Source organism: Acanthochromis polyacanthus, chromosome 7 (genome assembly GCF_021347895.1).
Source record: "Acanthochromis polyacanthus isolate Apoly-LR-REF ecotype Palm Island chromosome 7, KAUST_Apoly_ChrSc, whole genome shotgun sequence".
Classification (NCBI taxonomy): Eukaryota; Metazoa; Chordata; class Actinopteri; family Pomacentridae; genus Acanthochromis; species Acanthochromis polyacanthus.
In genome coordinates this window covers 33,359,408-33,374,776 of record NC_067119.1, presented here as the reverse complement: position 1 = coordinate 33,374,776, position 15,369 = coordinate 33,359,408, and the positions used below count along the sequence as shown (strand labels likewise).

The window sequence follows — 15,369 nt, the reverse complement described above, 5'->3', positions numbered from 1 at the left end:
GTGCCACCCTGAAGCATGCTTGCATACACTGAACAAACAAAAAGGTACAGCATCAGAAACAGGTCTGCCTGGACACTAACAATGCCTTGTTTCTTGTTTTTAAAATCATGTTCAAAATGGCATTGCGCTCTTTGTTTCTAATTACTTCTCTCAGATAGAAAAGCCGGGAAGTCAATGGATCAATCCATCTCAAGTATATTCAAACTGTATGGTGGACTCCAACACACTGATGTCTTTTAATGGACCTTCAATCCATACTTGCAATTAAGCATGCAAAATCTCCCATTAAGTAACTCCACTTACAGTATACTCTGGTGCTGTTTGGGTGTTTTTCAGAGAGCTTGTTCCACGAGGCTGAGAGAGCAGCGGCAAGATGACCCGAGGGAGGAGTGATGTTCTCCAAATGCACTAACACAATGATGGACACTTCCTCTGCAGCACCAGCTAATCATTGTTGCCGATTCGTTTACACTGGTCCAAAATGACTCCCTCAATGACCGCCTTTGCATATTAAACAGACAAACAGACAATAGGGACACACTGTTGGAGGACACGAGAGCAGCTAAACACCAGCAGTGTCATGATAGTCTGGGGAACAGTAGACTCATAATATTGTATGAACAAATGGGAATCTACTGGCTGATTGATAGCATATTAAACAGAATTGTGATACTGCCTATCCTCTGCACATTTTGACAAGGCACCTGCAAAACTGCTTTCAACATACATCAGCACCTATTCAGCATAACCGCATATAAAGTGCACTGCATCTCTCTGTAACAGAAAAAAAGAGGCTATCAGGAGAAAGAGGTTTGAAGAGGAAGGCAGAGAAAGTGCATGGCTACAGGCATGCAATCAGCTAAGAATTCAAAATTTTGCCCAGTTTATACAGTTCTATAATCAGAGAGCAAAGAAGGAAAACAACGCCATTGGCACCGCAGCAAGGAGATTCAAAACATTTTCATTAGTGAGCAAAAAATAAGTACTTCTTAGTGAAAGCTTTGCTTCTTTTTGCATAAGTTTGATGTTTAAGAGAGAAGATTAGACGGAGGACAGAATGTTTTATGTCAAGTCTGAACTCTGCAAATGCCTTTCTAACTAGCTACACCATTCGATTTATATTTTTATTTTTCCAAATGCTTTATCCATTGTCAGTCAGAAAGTGGAGCATCAGAAATATAAAACCAAAGTATAACTACAACAAACTGCAATTTATGTCAATGACTAGATATGTTGTAGAGTAATACAAAAATGTATACTGTTTGGCTGATTTACTTCCTTCCTAAAAGTATGGTCATTGTAATTCACAAGTTTTTGATATTTTTTTAAGAGCGCTGTATTTTAAATATAATTTATCAAAAGGCAACATTTTTTCACTGACATTGGGAATCTCGAAGGACTGCATAGAGGTACACTTAAACTCAGGACACATGGGAGCATAATTACATTTGTTTTAAACAACAGTATGCTAATATGTAATTACATCTGTGTGCCAGTATACCATTCTGCCTATATGCCTGTGTCCAACAAGTCATTATGTCACAGTAAAGTCATTATGTTAATATACACGCATCATTATATTATATAGTAAAATGTCATGATGTCATGCCAGTGTCATTGGCTAGTATGTCATTTAATATGTCCTCATGCCATATTCTGCAGCTAGTATGCCAGGATAGAAATATGATTATGTGTGACTATTAGATTCCTATGTAATGTAATGCAACAACACCAACATCACTATATCGTGATATGGTCAATTTGCCAAAATGTGAATATAGTCAACGTGCCAATATGTCATTAAGTCATGGTATGGTCGAAATGCTAATATGTTAACATGTCAGTCCAGCAGTAAGTCATCAAGTGAGTGTGATAGCGCTATCGCACTCACTTGATGACTAGTGTTATGTCAGTGGGTCACTGCAATTAATCAAAGTCACTGCACTGTGACGCAAATTAGGGCATGTTATCATACCATAGTAAGTCATGTCATGTCAATACATCATATTACTATCACGTCAGTATGTGATTGTGTCAATATGCTGTGAAATCAATATGCAAGTGTGGTATGATGTAATGTTAATAGACAATATGACAACATGCAACTGCAATATATGCAATAAATATGTTAGTATTTAGAAGCAGGACAAAATTTCCCCTGTTTGAACATTTTGCCATGAGTTAATAGTGTCCTGTGTCTGTTGGCACTGTGACATTGGCATGCCCACACAGCTGGAACACTGGACTAAAAAAATAAATTATCTGTTATATTTAAGCCAAATTAGTTCACACAATGTTGTTTAAGCCTATCACAGCCATAAAATCTCTGTTTGTTGCAGTACACCAGAGCTTTGCTTCAGGTGTCTATGGCAACATTCCAGTGCTGGTGCACTGGCAGCGATGGGTTTCAGATTAGAGAAAATGATTTATTTTTTTTCAAAAGTTTAATTTTTTGTTCTTTTTTTTTGGTTCAGTTTACTTTTTTCCTTTATATATTCAATTAAAAACCCTTCATAGGACAAAACTCTATAAACCTCGAACGACACGTAGTCAGTGACTAGTGACTGGTTTATTTTGCTAAGAATCTTGCTGCTTTTGTTCTTCCACCCACTCCACTGCTTACTTCAAGTACAGTCTGTGTTTACAACTGTAAAGGGAATATGTTCTTTCTGATTACAGCCTATTGTTTTAGTATCCTTGCAGCTGGAACTTTATGTTTAATGTTTTCTCTCATTGTCTCAGCATCCTTCCATTGTATTGATCTACGCTACCTGCTCAGTCTGTCTATCTTTTATGCCTGTGAAGTTCTCTGGAACATTATAATTCTAAATGAAATGCTATATACACAGCATGCACATACTATTATATTCCTATAATTATTTTTATTAGAGATCCATGCACTTGATTTATATTTTGCTCAATCTTCTTTCTCTTCAAAGTGTCTGGATTGTGTTTATAATAAAACCCACAATCTTCCACTCAGTCAGTGAAAACAATACAAAATGACCAATGCTTCTATATTTTTGGCTATAACTTCTAAACAGCTGTCATGCAAATATTTTGACTGGATTTTCTGATAAAAAAGCAAATCCTTTTGTATATACTGTAAATAATTTTAGCATTATTCTCTCAAGTTTTAATGTTAACATTTTTCTGAGCTAACACAACAAAGTCCAAATTTGGATGTATCAATTTTACACTCTGTAGACCGAGCATTCCTGAAAGAGTTTTGGTTCCATCTACCATATAACTGGCATCAGCCAACCCATTTTACATGTGGTGTGTGTGCTGATAAAACCAAGATACGTGGGCTTTTTTAAAATTAGTCCATCCTGTGAGCAACAATAGAAAAACTTGACCTCTCATTGATTTTCCCGAGTATCTCTTGAGGACAAAGACCGATTTCATGCCAAATTTTGTTAAATTCTAAATGCAGGCTGCCGAAATGAATGTCTATAACTGTGATAGTTATTGTAACTGGTCAGCTTCAGCAAACATGTAATGACACAAGGTAACAGTTTGCTATTATGTGGCAATCCACTGGCATACCATTCAATTCTGCAGAGCATGGATCCCATCAATTTTTACTGTAATCATTTTCACTCCGTGTTCAGTTGAAATCCAGGAGAGCAAAAAAAAAAATGACATAGATTAGCTTGTACTGCCAGTTTTTAATAGTACAGTAGCATGAGATATGCGCTTTTAATGTCTCATCTAGGTGTAGTGCTAAAGATTAAATGCATTAAGTAAATAAAAATATATCTACTTAATTTCATGTACAAAATTTAATCATCATAGTTTGAGAATGTCAGTCGTTGGCATTATTAACCATTCGAAACCCAAATTACTTAGTGAATTAAGGAGTAGACTTATGTTTATGCTATGTATGTAATATAGATTCACCTTTTTAAACATTGATAAATTGATTTAACTCTATGAGGAGTGAACACGATTGATTTTATTTTATAATGCCCCATTTGACCTTGTTTACTGAAATATTTCACTGCTTGAAGGGGACTCTGTGTGAACAATTGCATTTTGTATATATATATATATATATATATATATATATATATATATATAATTGTAATACTGTCTTCCTAAATGCATTCATTTGATTTTAATTGGTACATTAAATGATATCAATATTCCTGATAATTCTGTCCATTGAAAACTACTCTTAAATACCATAAGAGATCATACAAGAAAAACATTCAGAGTTGGGTGTTTAAAAACCAGATGTGGAAAAATGAGGAGCACTCTGAAGAAAGATTATCTCCTCATAATTCTGCCTACATATCGAGTCATAACTAGACGTCGTCAGCAGTTGCAAAGAGGTTCTGAACATTAAGTTTATGGGCTCCTCATTATTTAACATGTTAGGGTCTCCCCACAGGCCAATGAAATTTTGATGGCAGTATTACAGCTAGTTTGTTGGCGCCTCACTCCTACTCACTACTTATGCAGATGCAAATGTGTAAGAGTAGTGTCTTTGGTCAGACCCACACTGACAGGAAAAGACATTTATCTAATCCACCTTTCTGCTCTGATATGAATAAATCTTCACAACTGATCTTCCAAAGGCCCTGATCAAAGAACATTGGATTTTTTTGCGGCCTTGGTGGTGGTGGTGTTGCAGACATGTATGAAGAGACCAGACCTCTGCCTGGACAGGCCAGGGACTGCAGTGGTGCAATGATCTGAGCTAGGCATTTCCTGCCTCCCCATCTGCATACAGTAAAAAACAAACATTCCTGTAAATAAAGACGGCTGTCCAGCAACTGTCTTCCCAGCGACAATCGTATTGACCGTAGTCAGATGCTCCGCTGATTAAAAATTGATCCATTTTGAAAAATCTAATCAACTGAATAGGATTCTTTCATACGTGGGGTGGGGTTGGGTGCATTTGTTGAGGGGGGGGGGGGGTTGAGCAGCTGCTGACACAGAGAGGCAGACCTGTTATTAACCCCTGCACCTCCGTGCAGCCCCCTGCACCCTGTTCCCCACTTCATATCCCCCCGCGCCCCGGGACTAGACACGGCCCAGACGGCCTGAATTATTCAGCAGTCTGAGAGAGGCTCCGGCCACTTGGCCTATTAATGCCTGCCAGTAGAGGCTAGTGGCTCTAATGGCCAGTCCAGAGAAGCCCCAGCTCCCAGTGGACGGGAGAAGGGCTGCTAACGCTAGACTGCAGGGGATGTGAGAGTGAATTCATCAGGGGCCGAGGTCACGGCAGGTTAATGATGCCGCACGTCTAGACGGATGCTGGACTCACACCCTGCCCAAAAGGCAGTGGGGGATGGGGCTGGGATGCAATAATATTTTTATCTTTGAAAGAGAACCAGCCCTGCAATATTAAGTCTTGGGGCTTATTTATAAAAGAGCAGCATTGTTGACTTTGCCATGATCCACAATTGACCTGAGGTTCCCCCTTTAAAAATAACAGAACAATGAATATCTCTAAACCTGCCGATATGAGCAGACTTCATATTACATGCTGGTAGTCCACCTACTATTTAGCACTAAATGAAAAGGAAGTGCAGTAAGCAACATTTATCACAAAAGGATAAAATGTACCGACATAGATGAACAGCCTTCATAATAGAGAGATTTAAGAATTGTCTGTACAACCCAACTCTGATTACTCACAGCCCCTTATCATTATTACACAAACAATCCCAACAGCTGGAGAGGAAGAGGGCCCTCAACTTCAGCACAAAGTCACTCAGTAATCAGGGCACCTCCCCCAGAGAGAAAGGGGATGAAGTTCAGGGTGCGACTCTCATTTGGGAGCAGCTCAGTTGCCATGTGGCCTACCACCTTGGTGATCATCTGCATCCGCTTGGTGTCCTCAGAGGGTGTAAACACAATAGTAAACACAGGACGGTGAAAAAAATTACCCCCTGGGTGGAGCGCAGATGATCCGGTCAACAACAGAGTACATGATCTGTGTGCCATCTACCTGTAGGATTCCTAATAGAGGAAGCTCTCAGACAAAAAGTAATCATTTTTGCACCAGAACACTCAGTCATCATTCACTGTGAGGACAAACACATTATAAAGAGGCAGAGGAAGGTATTCTTATTATCATCCACAAGAGATTTATGGACTTCAAGGTTGAGTTCTTTGAGTGAGTGGGCTCGATCAGTCTGATGAAGCGGAATGAGTTTAGCCTTCAGTAGGTACTATATGTACTGGACTGAACCGCCACAACAGAAGCACTTCCTTTATCCAGGATCTGATGCCAAGCACATTTATTGTTGAGGTCAACATAGCTGCCATGATTGCACCAAACCAAGGGCATCCTGCAGAAGGCTACAGAGGGGACACAGGCACACCCCGCTCCCATTTACACAAATGTAATTTCACCATCTCCTCTCACTCAAGGTGACCAAGCACATAATTCAGAGATCCATGTGAAATGATCCTGATGGCCTCATTGCAGCAGAGATTTGCCTGCATTCAAAACAAGGCAGCAAATGCATACAGGAAAAAAGAGCTCCCTCAAAAATACAAGACATCCATTCAGACAAACTAAGTAAAAATGTTGAAAATGTGTGGGGCAAACACAGAACCACATGCATAGCAAACTATTTTGCTTGGCTGCGGCTAAAATCATATGCTTGCTTATCATACAGAAACACTATCGCAGTCTAAATATTGGTACTGCATTAATAGTCAATTGGATCATTTCCATACAGCATCAAGCTGAGATGGAGGTTTGTAAGTGTATACATTCCTGTGAGGTCTGTAAACATCTCCTGCAGTCAAGTACTCAGGAGAATCAGAAGACTGTCCACTTCACATGCATGTTGACCGGTTCATCATATAAGTTGACCCCATCTACTTCAGCCAAATTCCGGTTCCTTAGGCATACCGTTCCTCCTGCCGCATACAGCAAAAGCCTGGAGCAATGTTTAGCTAAACCTGCTGGCCTACGTAGGCAGGGAGAGTCCCCAGAGGGCTGAACAATCAGACAATTTCAAGATCATGAAGCATTAAACCAATCCCGGCAGGGTACACTAATTAAACAGTCGAGCCCGGCACAGCCAACCAATCCCCACAGAGCAATTAAATCCATCCCCTCTAAAACACTGTGGAACCTGTCTGGGGAAAACTGCCGAGAAGTGAGAGAGCGAGAAAGAGGGAGAGATGGAGTGGGGAGGGGAGGAAAATATCATAAAATTCATCTGGAAAAAAAAAGAGAAGAAAAAAACTATAGGGGGAATGCAGCAGGAGGCTAACAAGGGAAATTGAAAAAGGAGATTCTCAATTCAGTTCTTTGTTCTTTTCTCTATTTTTTGTCATTAATATTCAAAATGTCTGCCTTTTCTCTCAGCTGAGGGGCTGGGAGAGAGGTGTGTGTGACCACATTTAAATTCAAAAATAGTGACCCTGTTGCGATCCAAAGTTGCATATTTAATTAAGATTACAAGGTCTGGAATGCACTCGTGAGACTGAACGGAAAGACAGAATAGCCTCAAGGCCTATATTACACAGCGGCAGAGCTGCTAACACAGTTGCAAACCCTAATCAATACCCCGATGCCCTCCTCTACGAAAGTAAATGAACAGGTGACAATGGAGTCATGACATCACTGGGCTTTTCAGGGAACAACAAAGCCATACAAATGGAGAGGCAGGAGGCAGTGGAGAGGTGCACGCTGATGTTGGAGTGACACTGTAGCTCCTACATACCAGCAATAACTAATTAGACTACATGTGTTAACATATATAATTGCTGACATTAATAATGGATAACAAATGAATAGGGCAATATTTTTTTCCAAAATCTTATGTTTAGGTAGGCAAATTCTCGGGTTGTGTTATTTCCCCGGAGAGGCTCGCACAAAGTGCAAGTGTATTTTGGTGGTGGTGTTGAAGAGGAGCCGAGAATGCCAAAGGGGTACGATTCGAGAGGGAGCGACTGCAAACCCGAGGTGTGGACAGGGAGATAGACTTGCTCTTTTCTCCCCCGACTGAGGCGGTGTATAAATCACAGAGCCCAGCTTCATGTCTCCACTTCCTGTTCCTCTCCATTAAAAATGATAAACTGTACCTCTTGAAGCCACTCGCTCGCTTTAGGGTCCCAGTCTGCACCTCCCTGGTGAAGAAGCAAGAGTGCACGGCTCAGATTTATTCTATCCCCTCCCATTGTTGGAGATGAATAAGAGAGTAATTAACTGTGTGGGGGTAGCAGCTGCACAAAGACAAGACCAGCTAACACAACAAGCCTGATCCATCTGCTTTTGCCATAACACACCTTTTGTATTATTTTGATAAATAAGAGCACATCTGCTTAGTAATAACAAATGCTGCTTTAATACTCAAAAGACCACCAAGAGGCCGTCTTTCCTGGGTCTTCTCTCTTTCCACTTAAATGAGGACAAATGGGCCTTACAAATCGGTGGCATGCGCAAGACTACCATTGCTCCCGTCTGGTAAACACACTCTGAGCAGTGCCACATAATGAGAGAGGTTGAGATCCCCAAAGACAACCTGGAGAAGGTTAGTGAAGCATTGATCTCATGAGTGTGCCGAGCCCAAGAGCACCCTTCACACCACGCTAACTCACATTACATGACAACCAGTGTCAGAACAGGCAATGTACAAAAGCCTGGCACTTGCACATTTATGTAAAAAAATAAATAAATAAAAAGCCTTCTTTTTTTGTCATGAAGGACGAATTGGACAATAGAGGAAGAAAATACAGCAAGAGAAACCCTGCCAAATACAGCTGTGGCATGCTCGGTAGAGAGATGGAGAGACAGCGAGGGCAGCAGGATTCATTGTAAGCCTAGTAAAATGAACAAGAAAGGACTGGTGCTCAATACGTCTGCAGTGGCGTCAGACAGTCAAAACAAATAAAGCGAAGGCCGCGGTGGAGAAACGCAGCTCAATATGGACTTACTGAGCAGGGGACTGGCTGTCAGCAGGGAGAGAGGACACAGCTTTATACCCATGCCGATGAGCCATTACCTCTCCCCTCCTGATGCTTCCGCCTGCCTTACTGTGAGGGAAGAAGAGGCTGCCCTACTGCCATGGAGCCATCCTCCAGCAGACTAATGTGTCCCTGAAGTTTTGTTAAAGCTGGTTATTTACTCCTGCAAAGCAATTGCTCCAGCCTAGGGGCAGCAGAATGGAGAACACACTGCTATGAAAAATCTGGCATCTCTTGCTATGAACCACTGTCAACTACCAAGGGGGCGTTCTTGTTGAAACATTGGGGGTACCGCTTTTTGTATTTCTTATTTTCGCACAAGACTACATATTAAAACAGCGAGTGAGATAGCAACGATGAAGAAAAATATGACAGAGGTTAATGGCAGAATTATTAGGACTCATTAGCCACAACAATTTGTGATCAATACTATGAAATCATGTGTCCACATGATGTCAATACGTTCAGCTTCTCTGGTTCAAAATACAGTGTAACAGGATCAGTTTGTCCGAATTGCACACACAGGAAAAAAAAACAAAAACATTTTCTCACTTATCTCTAGCTGTGTCTGTTCTTAGAGATAGGTCTGCCTTTATTTACTCAGGTTTTGAGATTTCGGTCTCCGATCATGCTATTTCTTTGGCAGAAAGTTGCAACAAAAAATTGCTCACAGGGAGTTCTGATCCACGACAATCATACATATTTCCGTCTTGCATCGCTATCTCTTACAACATTTCATGTCACCAAGCACCTCAAAAAATTTGTTACAAGATGCCAATCTTCTTATCAAGCTGAGATGGTAGAAAAGCATCAGGCAGCTGCGAAATAACAAAATAAAAACTATGAATTACTCCAACTAACAAATGTCTATTCTACTACAGTCAATACAAAAAATGTGAAATAAAGGGTGCCGTATGATTTCTTTTTTGCTTAACTACACAAATGCGAGACTAGGTAGAGAAGCGATGCACTCAATGATGCCACTGATGGATCGAGGCAACGGTACTGCACTATTTCTAAATAAAACAGCTTTTATAGCTTCCAACTTTATGTTATGATTCACTAAAGACTGCTAACTTTATGAGATCCTCAGTGCCCAAAGTGTGTGATTTGAAGATTGAGATATGAAACTATGAGCACAGTGATCCTGGCTTGCTGGAGATGGAATTTTTCTGAAAGCTATTAACACTGAAAAGGAAATTGTAATCAACGCTGCTGTATTGTGGCAATACCTCAGAAACGTATATTTCAAGACGTAAGCAGAAAATGTGTGTTCTTTTTTTTTAAACATAAAAACATTAAATATTACAGCTTTCAGGATATTTCAAATGTACAACTGCTGATATAAACAGTAACATCATCACACCCAGGCTTATCACACAGCAGCACATACAGTAGTCTGCAAACAGCAGCACAAGCACGGCAAAATGATTGGATAGGTATGGAAATCTACTTGAAGGAAGGTCAAAGTGATTAAGCTGACATTAATGACAGGCCTAGTCTTCCTGTGAGAATGCTCACCGTAGCTGTCTCTAAACCCATTTGTCATTCTGCTTCCAATGCTGAAGCATCTGCTTTGAAGTCTCTACCACTAATGCTACACAGAGAGGTTAAACAGCTTAATGCTGAAGTCTGTTTCACTCCTCTGGCTCTCTAATGTTCCCTCCGTTTTATGTACCAGGGTTATGGCTCCTGGATTTCACATCTCAATTTGCCCCAGATAGTCCTGTAAAAGCTCCCCTCTTTCTTATTTGCTTTGTTGTCACTGTCAAAGGAAGAGCAGGGCAACCCGAAGGATATGGGGACCGTGACAGACATGCCCCACCCATCGATTCACAGAAGTGGGAATAACGAAAGCATGTTGAGAAATGTTTATATGGGAAGTGAGCACGAGTGGTGTAGCTTTTACATTCAAGCGCATCACTTAATCTGCCAAACATCTGAAAGACTTGACAACAAAAGACAAGTCTTGAAAAATGAGATAATGAGCACATATAGCAGCCATTGTGGAGGTCAGCTTTAAATCTTTTTATATCTATCACAGCATATGAATGAAATGATACAGTCATTACGATAAATAATACAAGATCTGAGGCGCTCTGGACTTACTTACTCTCCACTACAATGAGATTATACTGATGCATGTGGCATTAACAATATCAGCAAACAAATATATGAAAGCATGAATGAAAGGGAGACAGAGACCGATTTTCACAGCCAATTTGAGATTGCAGGGTTGCTGTGTGTGTGTGTGTGTGTGTGTGTGTGTGTGTGTGTGTGTGTGTGTGTGTGTGTGTGTGTGTGTGTGTGTGTGTGTGTGTGTGTGTGTGTGTGTGTGTGGAGGAGCTACTGGCAAACAGCACACAGAGCAGGCTGGCAGCGGAGGCAGCCAGGCTCACAGGCTGCAAAGCAATTTCACTGTTTGGCAATACTGTTGTCTCTGTGTGTGGATTAGAGCTGACACCAGAGCAACTGAGTCATGCTAAATGTAGTACAATCACAAGCTTTTGTTCCTGATCTAAAACCCCACTGCCTCTTAGATTCATGGAAGAGAGACTGGAAACGAGGCTGAGAAATAGTAACAAATAAGCAGAGCATTATTTCGCCATATGAGCGCAACATTGCGACATCACTAAAAATCAACAGAGGGATTAAAGTAAGTGCTAGTAAAGGCACGGAGCCCAAGTTTTCCAAAGTAAAATCAAAATCAACTCTTTTTGGTCCGCTTTGACACTAACCTTACGAATCCTTTTCTCCGAGTCTTTAAATGGCAAATAATGGTAATATTATGTGTGAGAAATGAAAAATAAATACATACATCTCCGCTGAGAGCATTTAACAACACCATGACTGTAATCAAACTGCATTTCCACATGCTCCGACCACACCTTCTCATCATCTGGCTTTCCAAAGTCTTTGTACAGGCCCAGCACTCTCTCTCTCCATCTCTCCAGGTACCATATTGGCCCAGAGTTGTTTCTGGGCCTGGCAGGACCTGGCAGGACAGACCCTGACCCGTCCTTTTCATGCTCGCCCACGGAAATGCCATCTGGCTGGTGTGAATGATTACCACAGCAACGGCCGGGTGACCTGCAGCCAGCAGGAACCAAGGTCACTCCACCTCAGCGCTTTGCACTTTCCCTGCCCTCTTTTCATCAGCCTGCAGGTGAATTATTCATCCTGTACAACTCTGAGGCACAAATCTACTGCACAAACACTAAAAAACTGCACACTCAGTTTACTGATATAATAACTTGTAATGAGAAAATAAATGTTCCAGCGTAAAGTGTTAAAATAAACAGCTTACAGATGTACTCTGTTACAGCAAGAACACTGTTCTGTATGGGAATAGACGGCAGTACAGGTGTAATGATTTTACACTACCAGAAACTGGCTCCAACCATGACTGAATGAGAAAGAAGTGAATTAATTGATTTCTGACACATGTAGCAGAGGATGTCACATTTAAGCTACAGGCATGTTTGGAACCAGAGACTTGTAAGAATATTTACCAGAGCTGCTGTCAGAAAGATAATGTGATCAAATCCACGCTAGCCCTGTGAAATACTAAAGGTTTCAGTGTTAAAGAAACAGAATTTTCCTTAGAAAATGTAATTATTTTTCCACACAGCCAAATCGTACGTGTATGTAGCGCGCTTTGCCAACACTGATACGGATCACAGCAAACATTTTTCCAAACCGGACCAAAGAGTTAAATTTGAACATGCAGATCTACATGTGCATTTTAACTTATTTCTGTCTGAAACTCTGCAGAGTAATATATGTGTATTTTAGACCTGCAATGATTAATCAGTTAGTTGTCAACTCTTAAATTGATTGCAAACTTTTTTGTTTATCTATTAATTGCTTTAAGTCCAAATTTTCTTCCTCTTCAATTTGAATATTTTCTTTTAGTCCACAGCAAACTGAATGTCTTTGGTTTGTTTACAAAACAAGACATTTATTGTTTTAGACTTCAGAAAACACTGATAGACATTTTTCATAATTTTCTGGCATTTTAACAACTAATCGATTAATTGAGTAAATCCATTAACAGATTAATCAACGATGGAAATAACCATTACTTGCAGCTGTAATGCGCATCGATCCAAGTTGCTGAATTTCAAGCCAGTTTTTATCTTTACATGCATTTTAGCTCACTTTTATTTTGTGGACCAGCACGTGCTATTTCTGCAAGACAGCATTTCCACATTAGTGACCTGTTTGCATAGTTATCCGGGTGATTAGCAACGATTTACGTATTGTTTACAGTATCACTTGGACTGTGTAAATATAGTCCCAATGCCAGCCATCTATTCCCTGACTGGGGAAAAGTATATATCAGTAAGCTGACAATAATCCTTCTGAAGTAGATTTAGGTACTACCTCTGCTTCATAGCATCAAAGTGTTTCATTTAACGGGAGGATAAGATGATTCATGGGAATACAAGTATGGGTTAACACTTCTGCAGGAATCCTGATTTTTTCTTAAATGACTGGTTACATTTCTTACACTGACCACTACCCCTTTTTTCCACTATTATACACCATAACACCACTGCTCACTGGGTAATGGCTTGGGCATCCTTAAGGACCAGTTCAGATTTAGCTCCTAGGCTACTAAATGAAAACCTCTTGCATGCATGCATCTGCCCATAGATGTTAGAGCCGGGGTGAATCAGGGCGAGAGGCAGCACAGAGGACGCTGTGAAGCCGCAACAACAATAGGCTCCCTCGCCCCTCCGGTTCCCAGTCTGGATGAGAGGTCCAGCGGCTGGGAGCTGGAATAACAGTCGACCGGCGCAAGACAACCGAGAGCCACCAGATCTGATTTCTGCTCCTCGGAAGGCTTTTCCGAGGGACCCGGACTGCCATGCTCCTGTCATTTCTCATGTTACAGAACATCAGTCAAACGGCAGAGACGGTGCCCTTGCGCCGGCCGAGGCTGATTTACAAACATTAGCGGGGAATACAATTACACAGCCCCCCCGGCCGAGCAGCCCTATGCGGCTTCAGGAGGCAGAGAGGAGAGGTTGGGATGGAGGTGGAGGTGGAAGGGGTGGAGGGGGGAGTAGACCCTGAAAACAGCGTTTAGCCATTTCTCAACCTTATTTCTGCGTTTGCTTTCAGGACAAGCAGCGCATACGCTGGCAGCATTGTGCTTCATAAAGGCAACTTTGAGCGGAGTGCTGGAGCTATAGGCTACGGAGCTGACATGCTAGTATTTACTGGGACACACTGTATATGTAGCTATGTTACGGTGTGATACAAACAAACTGCTCACCTGCCACATTCTCCTCGCTATTAATCAGACACATTTTGGTGCCAGCGACGAAACAACGTCCAGCATTTAAAGACAAGTGTCAGCAAACGTAACCTGAACGTACAGGCTACAGATATGGAAAATATTTCACCGTAAAATGTCCGAACGCAGTGACTAATGCCCACAAAATAAACTTTCCGAATCACAATTAAAACTTCCCGACATACAAATTGTTCGGGGTGTAAGAAAACGTAAAATTAAATAATTGTACTAGAGCCTACTGACAGATGCAGCAACACTACGGCCGTCGACACAAACCGCATAAAACATTAAGGTGGCTGAAAAAGTTACAGCCTTCGTCCAAGAACAGCGATTGAGAGGCGCATTAAAAGTTTCCGTACATGTAAGTACGGTCGTGGCTGCCGCGGACGTTAAAGAGTAAAAAAGGAGAAAAGCTGTAGCATGTAAACAGCAGTGCTGTCCGCGGTGCTGATCCCAGATCGGTGTGGCTAACGGAGGCTGTGCTGCTCCACGGTCGCTCCACCGCTGATCAATGATTGAACTGAACAAAGGCAGAAGAGGGATCAATTTCTAATAACTATCAATGCAAACACCGCCAGATTTCGGCTTACATTCGCCCAAAACGAGCCAACACACGCCGGAGTACAGTAACAAGGCATACCGCTGAAAAATAAGCCGAGAAAGGTGAGAATAGCACTAACCTGAAGCCGCCGTAGATCAAATTTCTTCCAATATTGAAACATCGATCCTACATCGGCGGCCATCTTGGGGGATATTGAGGAGATTTTTTTCAGCGGCTGCAATAAATATGTGGGCTGGATTCCCCCTCGTTAAACAACGTTTACGATCACCGGTCCCACTTTTTAAAAAAAGTAGCACTTAACACGAGAGTCCGCCGATATGTTTGACAAGTCTGCCAGCATGATTTCTTTTTTCTTTATGAAAGTAAGAAGGAAGGAGAAAAAAGTAGAGGATATTTTTGGCGAACTGCCTGCGTCTTGGAAAAGTAAAGAGCAAACGTATCCGTGCCTCGTCCCCAACATTAACTGGACAATTGTACTTGATTTTGCTTTGGCAAAGTTATCAATACTGACGTAAAGCCCGAGGTTGATCAATACCGTCTGGAAAAGCGAAGGAGATGATGT

At 41.3% G+C, this 15,369-nt stretch overlaps 1 protein-coding gene across 1 annotated transcript in view; it reads right to left on the bottom strand.

Moving 5' to 3' along the window:
• Positions 1-8,169, bottom strand: part of cux2b (cut-like homeobox 2b) — an 86,116-nt gene extending 77,947 nt beyond the window's left edge. Inside the window, 1 exon segment of the mRNA XM_051950729.1 lies at positions 8,059-8,169. Within this exon segment, the coding sequence (XP_051806689.1) occupies positions 8,059-8,154 (96 nt within the window). The 5' untranslated portion in view covers positions 8,155-8,169.
• Between the last annotated feature and the right edge of the window lie 7,200 nt (positions 8,170-15,369).